The sequence below is a fragment of the Alosa alosa genome, chromosome 13 (assembly GCF_017589495.1).
Source record: "Alosa alosa isolate M-15738 ecotype Scorff River chromosome 13, AALO_Geno_1.1, whole genome shotgun sequence".
NCBI lineage: Eukaryota > Metazoa > Chordata > Actinopteri > Clupeiformes > Clupeidae > Alosa > Alosa alosa.
In genome coordinates, this window is record NC_063201.1 from 27898410 (window position 1) to 27918422 (window position 20013).

Consider the following 20013-nt stretch of genomic DNA (forward strand, 5'->3'; position numbering starts at 1 on the left):
TGAGTGTTTGGGTGGGGGTGATACTGTGTGTAATTGAGGATGAAAGTGTTGCATTTGATAAGATGTATATTACTGGATGTCATCTGTTTATTTAGAATGTGGAAAGCACTTGCTGAATTTTATCACTCCTCATGAGTTGAAAATGTCTTCTTTACTATTAGTGGTTTCTAGTGATATGATTTCTATTAGTTATGGGAGAACCTGTGGTGTACAGTATCTATCTTCAGACGTCATGTTTCTGTGTTAGATTTGTGGAGGCCAGACTCACTCAAGTGTGCCTGTCAAGGAGATGACATTCCATGATCTTCTGTTCCTTTCCTTCTCCATTAAAGGCGTTCTGTTTTTCTGTCTTTCAGGTCCTGGATCTAGCGAGAGAGAGGGTGACTCCCCACCCCACGCCTCAATCCCCCTCACCAGCTCCAGAGTTCCAGAATGGCCCCAGCAGCTAGTTCACAGAGAGCCCACACCATGTCCTAACCCACGGCGTGCCCACAACCTCCCCCTCCCCCCCCCTTCCTCCTCGAAACCTCCCCCCTTCTCCCTCCCTCCCCCTCTCTCTTCCCGCTCCCTTCTTCCTCGTCCTCTTCCTCCTCTCCCCTCTTCGTGTCTGTCCCATGTGAGTGGTGTGGCGAGCACGCCGGAGCCATGAGCCTGCAGAAGCACATGCAGCTGGGCTCGGAGCGCGACCTGCAGTCCACCGCCTCCTCCATCAGCCTGCCCTCGGTGAAGAAGGCCCAAGGGCGGGCGCCTCGCTGGGTTTCGCTTTCGCGGGCCCCAGCCCAAGCGGAAAACCCGCGACTTGGCGCTGTCGGCAGGATGCGCCGCCTCGGCGGGAGGGGTGGACGGCATCGCCAGCGTCGAGAGCGTCCATTCGGACACCTACCACGAGAAGGCCCTCGCGGCCGGGGCAGGAGCGGCCTCCAGCTCCACGGGGGTCTCTCACGCCTCTACCTCCTCAGCGGTGTCGACGTCCTCCGCGTCCAAGTCGGAGCTGCTGGAATGCCCGTTGTGCCTTCTGCGCCACACACGCGACAACTTCCCCGAGATCATGACGTGCGCGCACCGCTCCTGCGCCGACTGCCTGCGGCAGTACCTTCGCATCGAGATCAGCGAGAGCCGCGTCAACATTTCCTGCCCCGAGTGCGCCGAACGATTCAACCCCAACGACATCCGCGCCATCCTTGCTGACCGCTCACTCATGGACAAGTATGAGGAGTTCATGCTGCGCCGCTGGCTCGTAGCCGACCCCGACTGCCGTTGGTGCCCAGCCCCTGACTGCGGGTAAGTTGCAGGCATGACCCAACCACACACACCCACCTCCACCTGAGTTTCCTCTTTTTCAAGTTGGTGTATAACCAGATATTCTCTCCAGTAGATTGAGGCCATGGAATCTGGAAAGGGTTGAGTTGAAGTATAACATTTAATGCCAGGTGTACAGTATAAGTAAATTTGCATATCTTGTTATGACCATGGTCTGTATATTATTGGTCATCAATCCCATTGGGTACTTTTCGTTCTGTTCTGTGTTGACCATAGAATTATAAAGCAGAGAATCAACTTTCCTATTCCCGGCAAAGTTCTGTGTTAGAGAGACTCTTTAGCCTAGCAAAATGACAAGGCCACATCTTTGACCCAATATTTTCTGCCTCTGTTGGATTAAGAAATCAGGAAGAGTTGCTCAACAAGTTAACATTGATTTTATCTTAGTCAACATCTGGCAGTTATATAATGAAGTTGCATTGTGAAATTTGGTTTCCCTGATTTGGCTACAAGTTATCAGTGAAACCCTGGCTCTGACCTCGAGATTTATCATGATGTACACACGCATGCACACACAGGCGCACACACGCATGCACACACAGGCGCACACACGCATGCACACACACACACACACACACACGCACACGCACACGCACACACACACACACACACACAGAAAACATGGGCAGCATTCCTCTGTCGGTATGTTCTGTTCTAAAGTCTGTGGCAGTTGTGGCATGCAGGCCACAGGCAGTCCTGGGAGGTTGCTGGGGCACTCCAGTAAGACTGTCTGACTGACTGGGCACTGTTCTACTTCTCGCTCTGCCCTTGGCCTGGCCAAAGCGCGTGGGTGGCTGTGGTGGTAGAGGCCCAGTGCTCATGAAGGACACAATCTGAGCAGGAATGTTTCACGTGAGGACTGTGAATCTCGCATTCACACACACAACCAAAACACCCCCCAGTTCTCTTCAGTTTCAGATTGACTGAATTATGCCTTTGTTTGGGGTTTCAGAACCTGCTGTATGCAGAGCAGTGCTTATGCACTTTCCCATACGGTTTCTGCACAACATTCCCCTGGCTACTCTAGCGAAATTAAACTCCATCAATCTCTTCTTTGGCCCTACAGTTAAACAAATGACTGCTGGGTTTGTTTGTGTGATTTGTCAAGAAGAAAAACCACAAGCAGGAATGCTGTGCTGTTTGTTTTTAAACATGGAGGCAGCCTGTCACAGCCTGGGGGTCACAGTGTGGTCCTCCGGCAGGCCTGTGGAATTGATTGCTGTGCTGCAGGCTTCTATCGGGGTGGTTGTGTTTGAGTGTGTGTGTGGTTGGGGCAGGTGGGGGTGGATCAGAGTGTGGTCTGGAGGGAGCTATGGTGGGGAGAGTCTAGAGCTCCTGTTTCGGTGCATCTAGGCCTGGACTCTTCCCATCACACTGCTAACCCAGGGGGGGAGATTTGCCTCTGCTGAGCCACAGAGATACTGTCTGGTTCTGACTCGCACACTCACAGATCTGACATGCAATAGAAATCTTCCAGCTACTCCTTGAAGTAGATGGCCTAATGAAAATGTGTGTGAGCTCCGCAGAAGTCAAGTTGGGGCTTCTCAGGAAAATCCAGCAGCTGTTGCTTTTAATACTTCCTGCCCATTTAATTTCCTCATACCACGGTTGAATGAAATATTAAACTCGGAGGGGAAAGAAAGCTCATGTCTGCAGAGGGAACGGCACTCAACATGATCAGGCTTGGCAAACACCCTAGCTTGTGTTATTTAAAGGGGAACTTGGCAACTATTTCAACGTAATAAACCCATTTAGAAATAATTTGGATGGTTAAATGACCTGTTCTGGTGAAAATGGTTTTAAACCGTGTTTCTTACCTTGTAACATCCACATTGTCTGCCGAACTTATGCTAACCGTTTTGCTAGCTTTTAAACAGATCCATGTGCTTTATCGTTACCTTTTTCCACAGTTTGAAATGGCATAATGCTATTATTTCTCCAGCAGAGGGGGAAATCCTGCCAAGTTTCCCTTTAATAGCCTGGGTTGCAGATGTATAGTGTTTGGCCTTACAGACCTTAGTGGCTAGACGTTTAGCAGCTAGCTATTGATAGAAAAAATAGCTGTATTCAGACCGTAACTATTCAACACCTTAGTGCTAAAGACTGACCCCCTTTTCATCATTCAGTTGACCTGTGTGTGGGGGTGGGTGTGTGGCCGGGGCCAGTTGTGCACTGCAGTAACTCTCTCCTGACTCTTGTGCTCTCCTGAGTCTTGCTGCTGCTGAGCCTGGCCATTGACTCTGTGCCAAGCCCTTTCTGCTGTGCTGCCCGTGCGGTGGCTGGATGCCAGCTGGTTTCTGCAGCAGTGCTGGCCTCTGCCCAGGGGGCAGTGGACAGCCTCTACCCGACTCCGAGCAGCATGTCGTCGTCGTCGTCGTCATCGTCAGCATAAGCATTGTCAACAGCTGCAGCTTAAGTCTGACTCTGCCTGATCGCCCTGTGCTAACTGAAGTGGTGACACCAACCCTAAACTCACCCTTGGTCCCCATCAGCATGTGGGCAGACTCCTCCGTCAACACGTCAGGCCAGTCTCCACTCCACTCCAGCACAAAGCCCAACGGGGCCTTTGGGTCAGAAGGCAAAGAGCGTAACTAGTGGATGATGGTGGCCCTGGAGGATGGCTTTGTGCTTCTTACTGCAATGTCACAGGGTTGACATTTGATTCAACAGAGTTGACATTTGATTCAAGTTATTAAACTGTGTTGGGTGGCAAGTTTCAGAACATGAAAGATATTGTGGTAGTCGTTTTGTTAGTGAGTGTATGCACCTCATCCATGATATGATTTTATTGTAGTCAGAAGTCTGTGTTGCCTCTGTTTTTGTTTTGTAATGATTATTCATTTTTTATTTTTTTTTTTAAATTACCTACGGCCAGGAATTTTGCGCACCCCAAACACTCCACCCCACAATCAGTCAGTCATGTTGTGGAGCCCAAATACCAAATCTCCATTCATTGCCCCCATGCCAAACCTCTTGGTCACAGAAAATCATAGATCTGGACTTCAATCTGTCATCTCTAGGACAACTTGACACTTATGACAGTGCTTCAGCCTTCAGTTTGTTCACTAACACTGTTGAAGCTCAGAGTTGCCTGTTCCTCGGCTCTGCTCCAGAGCTCTGCTAGTGCGCTTGTCTACGGGGCGCCAGCATGGCAGTGTGAGCCTGAGCCACAAACACTCCCACCACAAATATAAGAGGGAGAGAGAAAGGAAACTCAAATCTGACTCTATGCTAGGCTACCACTGGTTCCTCAGACACTGCAGTCACTGGGGTGTGTGTGTGTGTGTGTCTGTGTGTGTGTGCACATGTTTGTGTCACATCATCAATCCCCTCTACACACAATTTAATACACACTGGCTGTAAGCCATCACCCATCCATAGGCTCTTACCAGCACTTTCATCTCTTCCAGCAGATTAATGCGTCTGAATCATAAATCCACCTCACGCTTCAGCCTCTGGTTGAACGCCATCAGTCATGTGAGCTTGCGTTTGGTTTTTAATGTTCTGTCGCCCAGTTTGTGGAGTGGCTTTGAGGAACGAGGGGAGAGATGGCTGTCTTTAGTGTGTGTGTGTGTGTGTCTGCCTGCCTGTAAGTGTAGTGCTTGATTCAGCCCTTGTGCTTATGTTGGACCGAGTCCTTTTTATGTCCTTGTCCTGCAGCCTTTTCTTTCTCTTCTTTTTTTCTCTTTCTTTTCTCTTCTCTCTCTCTCATTTCTCTCCTCTCTCTTCACTTTTTTTTTTTCTCCTCTTCTCTCTTTTCTCGTCTCTCTTTCTCTTCACTCTCTCTCTTCTCTTCTCTCTTTCCTCTCTTTTTGATTTCTCTCCTCTTCTCTCTCCTTAGCCTTGTGCCAGAAGCCTGAGCGCATGCACTGCTTTCCCAGAGACGTCAGGCATGAAGGCATAAAGGAAAGAATGAGGAGAGGGATAGGAGGGGGGTACTCTCTGGAAAGAGGGAGGTGATGGGGGGTCGTTTGGGGTGGATGGAAGGGTCAAAGAGGGAGAGGGGAAGAAGCGAGTGCGTTTTCCCCCAGCTTCGTATGAAACATCGGCCCTGGCCTAGCCAAACAGCTGGAGCTTGTCCCATGGCCTTACAAGAGTCCGAGGGCGGCGCTCCAGACAACTGCTCACATTTTAGCGAGCCGAGCAGACAGCCTCTCTCTGCCGGGAACATCGCCCGGTGCCGATGTGCTTGGGAGCTGGACTCAGGATTAATGATGGCTTTCCCTTCTTGAGGACCGAATATAGGTCAGACTGCAGCCATCCGCGGCGGATTGGTGGATTTAGGGGTGGGGGATTGGATGGTGGTGGCTGTAATACCAGCAGATTAGGTATTAGTGTGACTGGCAGATGCATATGGCAGGGTGGATTGGGGGGCTTGTGGCCTGGGGGACTGCTGCTGAAGCCTGCAGGCGTATGTGTACCCACTGGGGAAGAGGGGGGGGGGGGGGTGGAGCTGTGGGGCTGTAATGTGATCTGATGGGGTGGCTGGGCTGGGCGGGTACATCCTGCCATTGCTGCCTCCAGACATAACAGGTCTGTGGATGTGAGTGAGAATGGCCTTGTCTACATTGGGTAGGAGCCGTTTGAATCCCAAAGATTTTTGGGGATAGCCCTCACGTCCACATTACAGCACCATATCAGAGCTCCCGATGCTCGCGACCCTATATGAGCCAGAGCTGAGTGTGAAGATTTGAATTGCGAAACCATCTGAAGGAGGTGATGTAGAAGTCCATGTTCCCTTCCCTGATTCATTGTGCTCTTTTCACGTGACAATGGTCATTCGCTCCTTTTCAGGAAGAAAATGATCAGAATTGAGTTCTAATTAGAGATGCATCGATTTGGAATTTTAGGGCCGATAACCGATATTTATTGGTTTGTTGTGACCGATACGATAACCGATAATATTACTCTTGAAAAAAAATTGTGAAAAGTGATTTGGGGAAAGCATTTAATAAGCATAATTTTATTGCAGTAATTTTACCTACCACCAAATGATGGACAGAACTCAGTCCTCAATAGTACAGCAGTCAACATAACAGTAGCCTAGCTCTACAGTATGTGTGGCTCCTTTAAGTGAACATGACGTCAGTGAATTGCGAGTGAGTGGCTAGAGAAATGAAATCGTTTTCATTTAGGACTAAACACTCATAATCGGCTCAGCTTGGAATAAGCTACAGTATAGCGACCAAATCAGAGTTTGTGATGGAAACTTGGGTTTAGTTTCAACTGCGGGTAACTGAATAAAGCTGCTCAGACTGTATCTTATGTCCGTCTACTCTGTTGCGCACAACCTGCTGCAGCAGAAATGAAAGGGGTTAGCCCCGAAGGTTTAAATAACTTATTATGATGACCTGTCTGGAACTGAAGCAGGAATGGTTAGCATATTTCTAGATAATATAAAACCCAAGCTAAAGTAATGCAAAACATAATACTAAAACACAACTTAGAACTAGGCCTGCTTATGTCCTCGTCCCACTAACGAGTTTGTTTATTTGTTTCCCCGACCAGCGCGGTAAAGTGCAAACACATCAGCACAAGACGACTCTAGATAGGGCTGAGCTCCGCTCTGGTAAGGTTAAATGGCGGATCATTCACGAGAGGATTTTGAGATGCACAGATTTTGTTAGAGTGGTGAAATGCATTCACACCGCTGACATTATATTGAGGAAAAAGTATAGCCAACCAAGCTCAAGTAGCTCAGTGTAGCCAGACGCACCTTAGGCCATCCTTAAAAATATTTTCGTTTGCCGTAACCCGACCGACCCTGTCAATTTAGAACCGACCCAAATATTTATTTTTTTCCCCTTTTAGTCCGACCGACTTGCCGGGTTGTAAACTTAAGTTAATACCGACCGATTGTTTTTTTTACTCTAAACAACCAATACAAATGCAATAAAATAATATTTATTTTAGTAGGGCCAAGTATTGTGAATATAAATTGCCTACATGCAAACGTGGCTCACTTAAAAAAAACCTGTGGCGCCATCTCTACACCATTGGTTTTTACGATGTCACACTATGGCCTACGCCGCTTCATTCACACAAACTGATAACGCTTTTACTTGGCACTAAGTTCTGGAAGAACTGTGGCCAGATCTTTTCTCATCCCTGCTCCCCTAGTCTAACGGTGACCGTGGTCGGAGTATTGAAATTGGTTGTGGTCTATTCAGCATTTCTCAAAATATGGGTCCGCAACATGGGAGACTGCTGGTCCGCTGGAGTCGTGGAGGAAATTAGGCCCGTGCTTCATCTGATAATTTGCTGCGAGTTGATCAAGAAACCGGATCGACGAAAAAAAAAAACAAACGTTTCTGCTATCGATGTCATTAAACATGGAGCCCTACAATTAAGTGGTGGTATGAGCATTCATTCAATGCGCCGCCTGCGCCGAGAAACTGAAACTAATCGATAACGTTGGTTCTAAAGCTCCGCTTCAACCTGTTGGAAGGCTATTTATTTATTTAACTTAAACTTTAATAGAACGACGTTGTTTTTTGGAACTTCCTTAGAAACAGAGCAGAGACTGTATAATACACTGTATAGCATTGAGTATTGCATAGTCAAATTTCAATATAACGTGGCTAAGAGCTATTGTAGCCTTCTTTCTGGGGTACATGTAGATGAGCCCTATGACCCAAAAGTCTGCCATGACCGGGCCTCAGGTCAAAGAAGTTTGAGAAAGGCTGGTCTATATAACCTGCATCAGAATGAGGTTTGCAATGGTGCCTTAAAGGCACGGGTTGAAGACCCAGTCAGTTACGCCACGATATGCACATTTGTGTAAATTCATTCCCTAACGTAATCACCATGACCAAAATTGTACTTTTTTCTTTTACTTTGAATCTTGAAAAAAAAAATATTGACCTACCTACCGACCCATTTTTTATTTTTTTTTTTGGCTGTTACTGCAAACAAAAATATTTTTAAGGATGGCCTTACGTAGGCCTAAATTAGGACTTAAAAATATCGGCGCAAATTATCGGCCAGAATTCTGTTATCGGACCGATAATATTTTCATTTTTTCACTTATCGGCCAATAATATATCGGCCGCCGATATATCGTGCATCCCTAGTTCTAATGCAGGTTTTTAATGCTGTATGGCCACTGTTTATCTGACCTAGCAACAGTGACATAGAGATGTGGGACTTGACAACGGGGGAATGGTTATAACATTTGCATATCAATGGTAATAATGTGGACTCATAGCGCATCTACTTTGAAACTGATATGGTCTTTGTGGCACACACACACACACACACACACTGAGGGATCTTGGTGTCAGTTTTTCCCTGGGAACTGCCCCTGTGGAGTGGAAAATGAGCCTTTCTGTCTCATTAGACACATGAAGAAGTGTAAGGGTGTTTGCTTACAGTGTTTGTGTGTCCCAGAAGCAGCCCGAGTGTGGCTTGCTGCCATTTTGTTAAGCTTGATGTTACAAGAGAACCAGTTATTTACCTTCCCTTCCATCTCCACAGACTTTTATTGAGGCCCTGAGCACTCTGCTCTGTGCTCATCTCAGTCTGGTGAAGTCATTAGTTCTACAGTTCACCCCCACCAATTCAATTAAGTTGCAGCTGGCAGCCAGTAAAGATGAGTGATGTTGCCATGGCGAGGCCGGCGATGCGCAGCGGCACGGCCGACGGTGAGGGCCTTGGTCTGAGCGTGTGTGGTGACGGCTCCATCTCTCACTGTCCTCAGATTGAATTTCTCAGTCATTAGTGGTGGGCTGTAATGACCACACGAGTAATGACCGCCGCCTCCCTCCGGCTCCGTCCTGCTCAGCACATGGACAACTCTCACAGACGATGCAGATGCAGCTCGGCCCTTGGCTACAGGAAGATTCATCCATTAGGACTCCATTATGTATGTGTGCAGTTTATACAGGATGAAGAGGCGCATCACACTCTTCAATCCACTCTGACTGGAAATCGGCTATTTTAGTCAAAGTGACTTAGAAAATGAGGAACAACATTCGAGCTACGTTGCAGACATAAGGTAGCAATAAACCCAACTATCAAGAGGATTAGCGTGCAGATGTGCCAGTACTAGTCAAGGTGTAGCCAACAACGGAGAACCGCAAATGAAGAGTCTGGCTTGTCGTGTGGGCAGAGGCAGCCGTGCCAGACGACGTTCCTTGGAGGAACACCGTGGCCGAGGGGTAACAAAAGCCTTTATGAGCGCATTTAGGTAAGTGGTAGCAGGCCTTGCAATCAGTTTGTAGGCAAGCATCAGTGATTTGAGTTTGATGCGGGCGCTAAGGGTAGCCAGTGGAGTGGAGCTCAGTGAATAGCAGGGTAATGTGTGCCCTTTTCGCCTGATTGAGAACCCGCCGTGCCGCCACGTTCCAGACCGCCTGTAGTTGGTTTCACTGCACAAGCCAGAAGGCCCGTCATTTAGGCCAGAGATGACCATGGTCTGTACTGGGTTCAGATTATAAACTGCTGCTTGTTTTTAGAATATTTATAAACAAGGTGTGTGTGTGTGTGTGTGTGTGTGAGTGTGAGACTTTTCATCACCCCATCACTTCATTAACGTTTCTCTCCATGGTAGTTTGTATCTTCTTGAGTCTGTCTGCCATTGTCTGGATGAACCTTTCAGCACTCTGAGGAGTCTGAGGCCAGGCCTGATGCTGTGCTACCTTGTGTCTTGCTGCAGGTATGCCGTGATTGCCTTTGGCTGTGCCAGCTGCCCCAAGATCACGTGTGGCCGAGAGGGCTGTGGCACGGAGTTCTGCTACCACTGCAAGCAGCTGTGGCACCCCAACCAGACGTGCGACGCCGCGCGCCAGCAGCGGGCGCAGAGCCTGCGCCTCAGGACCATCCGCTCGTCATCGCTCACCTACAGTCAGGAGAGCGGCGCTGCTTGTAAGGAACACACACACAGCGTGAGCCAGGAACATCCACTCATCCTAATTTACAGAGCGCTGCTGCATGTAATCAGACAGACAGACAGAACCATCCACTCATCCTAATTTACAGAGCAGTGCAGCATGTAATCACACACTCACACACACATAGTCTGAAAGACCTAGTCTGCTGCTGATAACCGTCTGCTTGTTATTACCTACAGCAGAGGTTGGTGCTGCATTTAAGGTGCACCAACACTTACACCAATACTCACAAATGCACAGATCTCTATGAATGAGATGGGGAAGCCTGCATATACTGCATGCACCCCTAGCATAAGCATGGATGTGGACAGAAGCTCTCTTCAGCACAAACACTCCTTCACTGTTCCCAGAGCATGCGTTAGTCCTAGAGCCCTGTCTGACCTCATGGCGTTTCTCTGCCTCCTGTCTCCAGCTGATGACATCAAGCCCTGTCCTCGCTGTGCTGCTTACATCATCAAGATGAACGATGGCAGCTGCAATCACATGACGTGTGCAGTGTGCGGCTGTGAGTTCTGCTGGCTCTGCATGAAGGAGATCTCCGACCTGCACTATCTCAGGTGACACACCTCACTAGCACCTGACTTCTATTTACCTGTTCATAGCTATTAGCTAGTGTGCAAGTGATGTATCTGTTGTTTTGGAGCATTCACCTTAGAATATTTGAAGTTGCAGAGCTGCTGGACTATCAAACATCCTCACTTTATCCATAGTACAATGTGCATTGTTGTAGTACAGTTTATTAGGGGTGGGCGATATGGACAAAAAATAATATCTCTATTTTTTGTGATTTTTGACTGACTATAATTAGTCGATATCCTTTAAAGAATTGTTTTGGTTAAAGTCGGAGTTACTTTACAGCTCATTCTTTATGAATAGCATCATTACAATAATAACCAATAACCTAACCTGTGACTTTTTAACTAAATCAACCAATGAATTGTCACTCTGACACATTTCCAATTCTGCCCCCACGTGTGTGTGTGTGGCAATGACATGGTCTAGCCAGCTACATTAGAGAAGATGAATAGGCCTAACAGTTTCCCAAGAGAAAGTCTGAAGCTGAAGTTCCTTTCAAACCTTTGCATAGGATTCACTGTAAAACTAAGCAGACAGAGTACATCTGTTATTTCCTTCGATGTTTAGTTTAAGAGCAATCATAGGCTAGCATTCCAAGTTACAGAATAGAAACGAATGCGTTAGCTTATGGCTAATGTATATGAGAAATCCCATAGAGATGCTAACGGTTAGCATAATCGGTAACCGTAGATATATAGAGCGAACTTCAGTCCATTTACAAAAGAGTTACAGGAGAATAGTTTTTTGTTTACAACCGACTATTAAAATACTCAAAGGCTAATGTTTTCTCTCCATATAATACCGTGTAGGAAAAAACGTGACTGTCTCATCAATGCTACTTGAACAGAAGTAGCTGCATAAAATCCCAAGTATTAAGGTTTTGCACCTACGTCATAATGTCATGTGACCGTTTGTTTACAACTAGAGTGGTAGGCAAGAATGGTAGGCAAGGCACTGCAGAGATTGGTAGGCAAGCCTACAACAGTCGGGTTGCATAGGCTACACATGGTTACAAATAGCTTCAAAATTGATATATAATATAATAATATCAAATATTGACCGGGATGCCGACCACTTGTGTAGGCCCTAACAGTTGGTTTTACAACAAGAAGCAAAAAGGTGACGAACGACCGTTTAGCCTACCTATCCTCGTGGTTGTGGAGGATGATCGTTAGCAGCTGTGAAGTCTTTTATTCTCAAGATGGCCTACTGTCTACGAAGACGTAGGCTAAAATACTACTATCTACAGTCATCCAAAAAGGAATTGCCAGAGATGGGCTATGAAGGGAAAAAGTGCAGCATTTTAAACATGGCAAGATTATTTTTACCGGAACAGTTTGTTCTAATTTGTCTCGTGAAATTCGTGCTTGTGGACATCAATCACCTATCTTCTGTCCTTCTATTTCAAGTTGAACCTAGGCTACTGCTTCAGTCATGTAAGAAATAAGCAGTTTATGAATTATCTTTACCCGTTTAATCAAGTCCACATGACCAAAATAACAACATATTTAAAGGCTGAGCTAGCACAACAGCCTAATATAGGCGATGCTGCAATGGATAACTAATAAAAAGTTTCATACAATTAAAGAACTTACATTCTGAGTTTTTCTGGGTGGTTATATATCCATGCAGATCGTCTTCGAATAAGCCATCGCTGTTATATGATATGTTACAGGATTCATGACTAACGCCATTAATGTTACATGATGCTGACTGACTCTGGCTATAACAGTAGGCTACCGTTTTAACGTCTGCTGAGTTTACTGCCTACCAAGACCTGTCGCTGTTCAGTTGAAGTTAAATGATCAAATATTGTTTGATTTTGTGTCAGCTTTCAGAAGGAAGACATGTTCCTTTCTGGTCAAATGTCACAGCTTCTAAGAAAGGCTATTGTCTTCGCGGTAAACCCGAGTTTTGAACAGAGAAAAAAGTTAGGCTACCATTAGGCTACATGCAGGTTCTCCCATAACGTTATCGATACAGATCAATGCACCAAATCAGGGCGATTTTAGCGAAACAACGTTCCTGTGACAGGCTATCAAATATTGAACAATGGGATAACGTTTCATCATCACCTTTATTGATGCCTGAAATGTTGACATTGCTGCAGACAACGATGTTCAATGGGTTCAACTTGTCCCTTGCCTACCAGCTGGATGTAAACAAAGCTATAGAACCTAGAATACGTCACATGAAAAACGTTAATAGCCTACTCTTGCTGCACAAAATAAACATGCATGTGACCACGTTGTGACCCACTAGTGATCACGTGACACTTGCTCTGCTGCAGCCAGGGGTTTTTCCCATAGGCTTTTCCCGCATACACCTCCTGGGAATGTATGAGTCTTCAATGCGTGATTTCGAGTAAATAGTAAATTTAAATACTTGATGTCAATTTGCACATCGTTAAAACAACAATCACAATATTATCGCAGACGATATATATCGCCCACCCCTACAGTTTATCCATAGTACAGTGTGCATTTTTGTAGTACAGTTTATCTGTAGTACAGTTTATCCATAGTACAATGTGCATTGTTGTAGTACAGTTTATCCATAGTACAGTGTACTATTAATAAACTGTACTACAACAATGCACATTGTACTATGGATAAACTGTACTACAACAGTTGTATGCTTGTGTGTAGTTCCAGTTCAGTAGTTCTGACCTGTACTAACTGAGCTCCCTGTTTGACCCTGCCAGTCCTTCAGGCTGCACCTTCTGGGGCAAGAAGCCGTGGAGCCGTAAGAAGAAGATCCTGTGGCAGTTGGGCACATTGGTCGGGGCGCCCGTTGGCATCGCGCTCATCGCGGGTATCGCCATCCCAGCCATGATCATCGGGATCCCCGTCTATGTGGGCAGGAAGGTTGGTGTCCTCTCGGATATCAGTGACTATGTCTGTGACCTAGTTGACTTTATGTTTGTGCAGATACATGTGTGAAAGAGAATGGTGTACTACTAAAAATTGAAAGCCTTTCAGTTCCAGAAAGTTTTTGATCTTAAAAGCATCACACGTGAAAAAGAACATCAGGACCTTGTTTCATTGACATCAGCACAAGAGAGCCAAACGTAAAACAAACCTATTATTTGTTTTGACGCACTTCGCACAGGCTTTTTATTTATTCAAACAACACGTCGTGCTCTTAGTTTGGCAGGTTGTCTCCTCTGTAGATGAGAGTGGAAAACAGGCCGTCTGATCACTGCCAGACATGGATCTCAAGAGCACGCAATGGAAAAATCTCCAGTGCAAAAAAAGTTTTTGGTTCCTTGTGTCCATTTTCCGTCTCAGGACTGAGAGTCTTAAGTGGACCCCTGTCTCTGGCCGTGTAGTGTCCAGTCATAACACAACACAGACCACTCGGCTAGCTCTCGGTTTTTGCGTAATGTCTCACCGATATGGCGTTTCTCTCTGACGCAGATCCACAACCGTTACGAGGGAAAGGACATCTCCAACCACAAGAGGAACCTGGTGATTGCGGGTGGCGTTACCCTGTCTGTCATTGTGTCACCGGTGGTGGCTGCAGTGACTGTTGGTGAGCTCTCTCTCTCTCTCTCTCTCTCTCTCTCTCTCTCTCTCTCTCTCTCTCTCTCTCTCTCTCTCTCTCTCTCTCTCTCTCTCTCTCTCTCTCTCTCTCTCTCTCTCTCTCTCTCTCTCTCTCTCTCTCTCTCTCTCTCTCTCTCCTGTGCTCACACACAGTCTCACTCACACACACACACTCACTTGTGTATTGTGTCCTGGTGGAGAGGGGTATGTCAGGCTCTTCTCTTCTGAGCTCTTGCAGCTGCATTACTCACTCTGTTTATGTATTGTACTAACAGAACTCCATTGTCTTGATGTGTTTCTTCTGTCTTGCGTTCCTCTGACGTGAAGGAGCTTGTCTTCTCCACTCCTGGCCCACATTTGATGAACCACTGCCCTCTAGTGGCCATTTTAAGTATAATGTAGTCTGTATTTCTTTTTGTGTATGTGTTTGTGTGTAGGCATTGGGGTGCCCATCATGTTGGCCTATGTTTATGGGGTGGTGCCCATCTCACTGTGCCGCAGTGGGGGATGTGGCGTGTCGGCAGGCAACGGCAAAGGGGTGCGCATCGAGTTTGATGACGAGAATGACATGAACGTGGGCAGTGGAGTGGCTGCAACTGGTGAGTTGACCAGCACAAAGGCCAATTGCAGCTTGAGTGCATCAGAAGGAATACAGAACGTAGAAACTGAGCCTTGCAGACGCAACAAAGATTTCAGTTTACGTTGTATTTAATAATTGAATACATTTGTCAATTTAGATTTTAACATTTGTGTGCTTTTTTTATGTTGAATATATTATGTTGCCCTTTGGAGATCAATAAAGTACTTTATCTATCTATTTCGAATTCAGTGGCTGAAGTTTTGCACAATAGTTGAAAAAAGCATCTGTTTTAGTGTGTACCTGTCTCCTGACCTCTTCGTGTGTGTGTGTGTGTGTGTGTGTCTGTCTGTGTCTGTCTGTGTGTGTGTGCGCAGACACCACGTCGGTGGCAGACCCGCGGCACAACCACAGCCTTGGCGAGGGCAGTGTGGGAGGCCTGACGGGCAGCCTAAGCGCTAGCGGTAGCCACATGGAGCGCATCGGGGCCATGCGGGACAACCTGAGCGAGACGGCCAGCACCACTGCCCTGGCTGGGGCCAGCATCACCGGCAGCCTATCGGGCAGCGCCATGGTCAGCTGCTACAACAGGTCAGCAGAGGGGAGCAAGAGAGAGCCTGTTGCTTGTTTATCAGTGTGTTGTGTATGTGCTCCTGTTCTTTATGACGATATAATCTGCACAGAGCTGTAAAGAGCTTTTATACTTGTCAGTGAGATTAGCGAGATCTAAAAAGCGAACAGAGGTTGTGTTTGTGCCTGATATTCCATAAACAACCTGTGGTGTCTTGACCACCTTGTTGCTTATATTACTGTCTGTGGATCTGTGCAATGACACCCCTTTACATGTGAAGGAGTTGATGTATCTTGATGTCAAGCAACAGCTTGACTCTTTATGAGAACACTAGTGAGTTGGGCAGTAGTAGCTCCTTATGAGAACACTAGTGTGGGTTGGGCAGTAGTAGCTCCGGTTGACCTCTGACTCCTCCTGTGTTAGGCTGGAGGTGCAGGCGGACGTCCAGAAGGAGCGCTGCAGCCTGAGTGGAGAATCTGCAACGGTCAGCCTTGGGACAATCAGTGACAACGCCAGCACCAAAGCCATGGCCGGCTCCATCCTCAATGCTTACACACCCCTGGACAGGTGTGCGCGTGTGTGTGTGTGTGTGTGTGTGGCAGACATGCATTTCAGCTATTCAGCAAAATGTAAAAGTTATTAAAGTTATTTTATTGTCTGATTTAACTCTGTTGATGGATGTTTTTAATTGTGTGTGTGTGACCTACAGGGACAGTAATGTGGAGGTGCAGGTGGACGTGGAGACCAAGAAGCCTCAGCACGTCAGCAGTGCGGACGACTGCGTAAGCCACACCTCCCGTTGTGCCTGGACTTGCCAATCATCCACCACTAACTCCTCCTACTGCTCTGCACGCTGGGCCAAAGATCCCTCCTCCTCTTCGTCCTCCTCTTCCTCCTCCTCCTCCTCCTCGTCTTCCTCCTCCTCGGGGAAGAAGCATAAGGGCAAGTTGAGGAAGAAGAGCGGAGGCAGTACCGGTGGTGGCGGAACGCAGATCAACGAGACGCGGGAGGAGCCGGACGCCCAGCTGCTGGAGTGCCGCAGCGTCCACTCCAGCGGGCCGGACTCGCCCTCGCTCAGCGGCAGCCTGCCCTCCGTGGCCGACTCCCACTGCAGCCAGCTGTCCGAGCTGAGCGCCGCGTCCGAGCCCGGCCCCCCAGAAACCCCCACCCCTGTTGCCGCGTCCGCCCGGCCCCCGGCACAGCTGCAGCAGCACGGACGCTTCTCCTCCGTCAGCCCCCTGCCCGAGGTGGAGCACGACCGGCTGGAAAGCTGCCCGGAGCCGACTGGCGCCGGTGGCGGAGCTCGCTGTGGTGGCGGTGGCGGGGTCCTAGTCACGGCTGCCACGGGGTCCTCGCGCACCCCTGAGGCGCCCACGCTGTGCCTGATCGCAGAGGAGAACGTGAGCGTGGTGCAGTCGGCTGAGCCGCAGTCCCGCAGCGGGGGAGACCACGAGGAGCCACGAAGGGGAGCCAACGTCAGCAGCAGCACTAGCAGTAGCCCCAGCTCACAGCGCCACCTGTGGGTCAGCAAAGGCAGCTGCATTCAGAGTGATCTGTGAATCGGACTGGGAAATATACATGTACACACATACATACACGGACACACACCACAAGTGCTGCAAAAAGACAACCCTGCCCCCCACCCCCTCCGCACGCGCACACACACACACACACACACACACACACACACACACACACACACACACACACACGCATCCCTCTCTGCACAGACTGACCGCACTGCAGTGCCTCACTGAGCTGGTGGCCCCCAGTCCCCACCCTGCCTGCAAAAGCTGGCCCTGATTTGCAGGCCAGCAGCAGCAAGGGGTTTGGTTCTCTAACCTCTCCCATTTCCGCTCTCACTTTGAAGCCCCTTATAAGCCTGTAGCTAAGCATCCAAGCGATACCTTTTCCAGCATATGCTGTGTGCTGTGTCCCAGCACCGGGGGGTCTGTGGGAAGATGTAGACACAAGAGCAGGGGCTGGCAGTGAGGTTTGATGAGGTGGTGTGGTGATGCCAAAGTGTAGCAGGCAGACACTAGGGCACCGCACTCTACCGGACTGCATTAGACACTGGAGGTTGGGCCATCTCCAGACTGTTGGATAGAGAACCACTGTGTCAGCAGCCCCACATACACACGCACACGCACACACAGACACACTCTTAAGGCTGTGTCTGGGGGCTTATCTTAACCCACACACATGCAAAGACCTAGTTTTCAGCTCTCTCCCAAACAGGCTCCATGTTAATCTTCATAGGGACCATGCAATAATTTTTGTTATGATGGGGAGTTTTTTTGTTAGTATTCTTTTTTTTTCCCCATTTTTGTAAATGATCTCCACTGTTTTGTGAAGTCCGTTGCATAATCTCTTATTTATTTTTTTTTTTTCCCCTTCACATTATTCTTTTTCTAAATGGTGGTTTGTCTGTGGCTATGCACCACCTGTTGTTGTGACAGTAATGATGAGTAGCACGACCCGGCTCAGAGAGCAGGAGGGGTCAGTGCCGGATGAGAGCCGGATCAGAGACGACTTCTCCACGGAGTCCGATGCTTTTTGGGCCAGGGAGGGCTGCCAGTGCGAGCATTGGCGCCATCTCTCCAGCAGAAGCAGCATGTGACGAGGTTCACCTGTGTCTTTCAAGGCTTTCCTAGTAGCAGCGGTTCTCCAGTAGCCAGGCACAATGAAGCGATAGGATGATGACCAAAACATGCCTGTTTTCTCTGCCACGCGTAAAAAAATGACTATTTAAAAAAAAAAAAAAACGAGGTGTTGAGGCTTCTGCTTAATCCCACTTCAAAGAAAATTCAGATCGATTTTTCTTTATCTGCAAATTCATGGTGCCTTTTTCGAATGTAACTTTTTGTTTACTTTTCGCTCATTAAGTCTGCTCCTCATGATTTGCTACAGTTTTAAAAGAAAACGGATATAACACTTTAGCTGAATGTCTCTCACTTACAAAAGTTTGGAAATCGACATCTTGAATAAAAAGACTTGTGTGAAATCGCCTACCAAAGACAGCGCTCAGCTCAGGCCCTTTGCCTAGTCGTACTACCTGATGTCAGTCTGTACCTCCAGAGGCTGATAGTAGCGCACCACGGCTGCGGCAACACCTGAAACCGACTCCGACATGCAGAACTATTCTGACTGCTGTTAACATTTTTTTTTTTTGTCTGTTTGTTTTGTACAAGCTTTCCAAAGCCCACTTGGGAGTCTGTGAAGCCACGTTAATACGACATTGTGGCCTAGACACCGGCACTGTTCACTTGTCACAATGTTTTGGTGTACAAGAAAACGTGTTAAAAGCAGGATGGGCGCAGAAGACCTGTGAAACCCTGTTCTTATTTTGGAATTCCTGTGTCTGTTGCCATCTTGGTGCCGTTTTTCTTTACTGATCTGAGTTGAGGTGTGAGCGCCACACATCTGCGGTCCCAGCTGTTCGGTTCTAGGGGCCGGTTCCATGTCTGGCGCCCTCTCTTGCCCCATCATACACGTGCAGTTATGTGCTCCAGCTTCTGGTATAATTTCTCATATTGGTTCAGAAAAGCATATGGTGTTGGATTTTTTTTTTTTTTTCAATTTGCTTTATAATATGCATGTCAATGCATATCTGAAATAAATTTAAGGAAAAACTCAATGTGTTTGTCTGTTTTTGATAATCTTAGTGTTCTTAGGACATCAGACATACTGTACATACACAGAATCCCAATAAACATATACAGTCAAGTAAACAGACTCAAGGGATCTCAAGAAATAAAATGTTTTATTTCTCCGGCAGCTCCAACCACATAACATCTGGTTGAGCATGAACGTCCTTGTTGTATATAGAAATATGACTTGATAAAGAATCTGTTATTCCAGTGTATCCTTAAATTAGAATTTAAACCTGCACCATTTAAAATACAATTTTTACACATTTCTGTCTTAAAGCTACAGTCATAAAATAATGAACGATTTTCACTGAAAACCAGTGGAGAATAATGAATACCATGAGAAGCTTGCCAACATACAGCTTCTCTTCCTCTCTCTCTCTGTCTGTGCCAGGATCTGTAATCTCGCCTCTTGAGTCAGTCATCGTACATTCAGTAGGATAAAACTGCCATCCAAACAAATAATTCACTCTGACATTTCACTTTAAACAGACTCATGACACATGTAGAGCGTGTGCATCTCCGGGGGGAGGGCTGTGCACTGAAACCTGGGTTCTGGTGCGTGGAGGGTCCAAGGCACACATCTCAATGATGCCGCTCGGCCCATGTTCGTATGCATGAATTACGCACTATTGCGTTTCCCAACTGAACTCTCCCTTCCACAGAATTGATGAACCTGCAATGTCCAAAAGAAATATCAGATTGCATCTTGCCTTGTCTCCTAAGAGTCTTACTGGGTTTACCTACTACAATACCTAGGTATGTCTGTCTGAGACTAAAGCATACAGGTAAATCACTTCAGTCTCTTTAAGGCTGCCTGAGCTAACTCAAAAGTGGTTGACTTGAGATTAAATCAAATGAAAAATTGTGGAAAACAACGGAC

The 20013-nt window shown here is 47.2% G+C and overlaps 1 protein-coding gene across 1 annotated transcript; it reads left to right on the top strand.

Annotated features, from left to right (window-relative positions):
- Positions 1-527: 527 nt before the first annotated feature.
- On the top strand, positions 528-17764 carry LOC125305422 (E3 ubiquitin-protein ligase RNF19A-like). Its single transcript, XM_048260120.1, is given in 10 exon segments — positions 528-731; positions 733-1281; positions 9977-10185; positions 10624-10768; positions 13492-13654; positions 14207-14321; positions 14770-14931; positions 15287-15500; positions 15904-16047; positions 16190-17764. Coding segments are annotated over 10 exon segments (2637 nt in total). The 5' UTR covers positions 528-645; the 3' UTR covers positions 17040-17764.
- The last annotated feature ends 2249 nt before the right edge of the window (positions 17765-20013 follow it).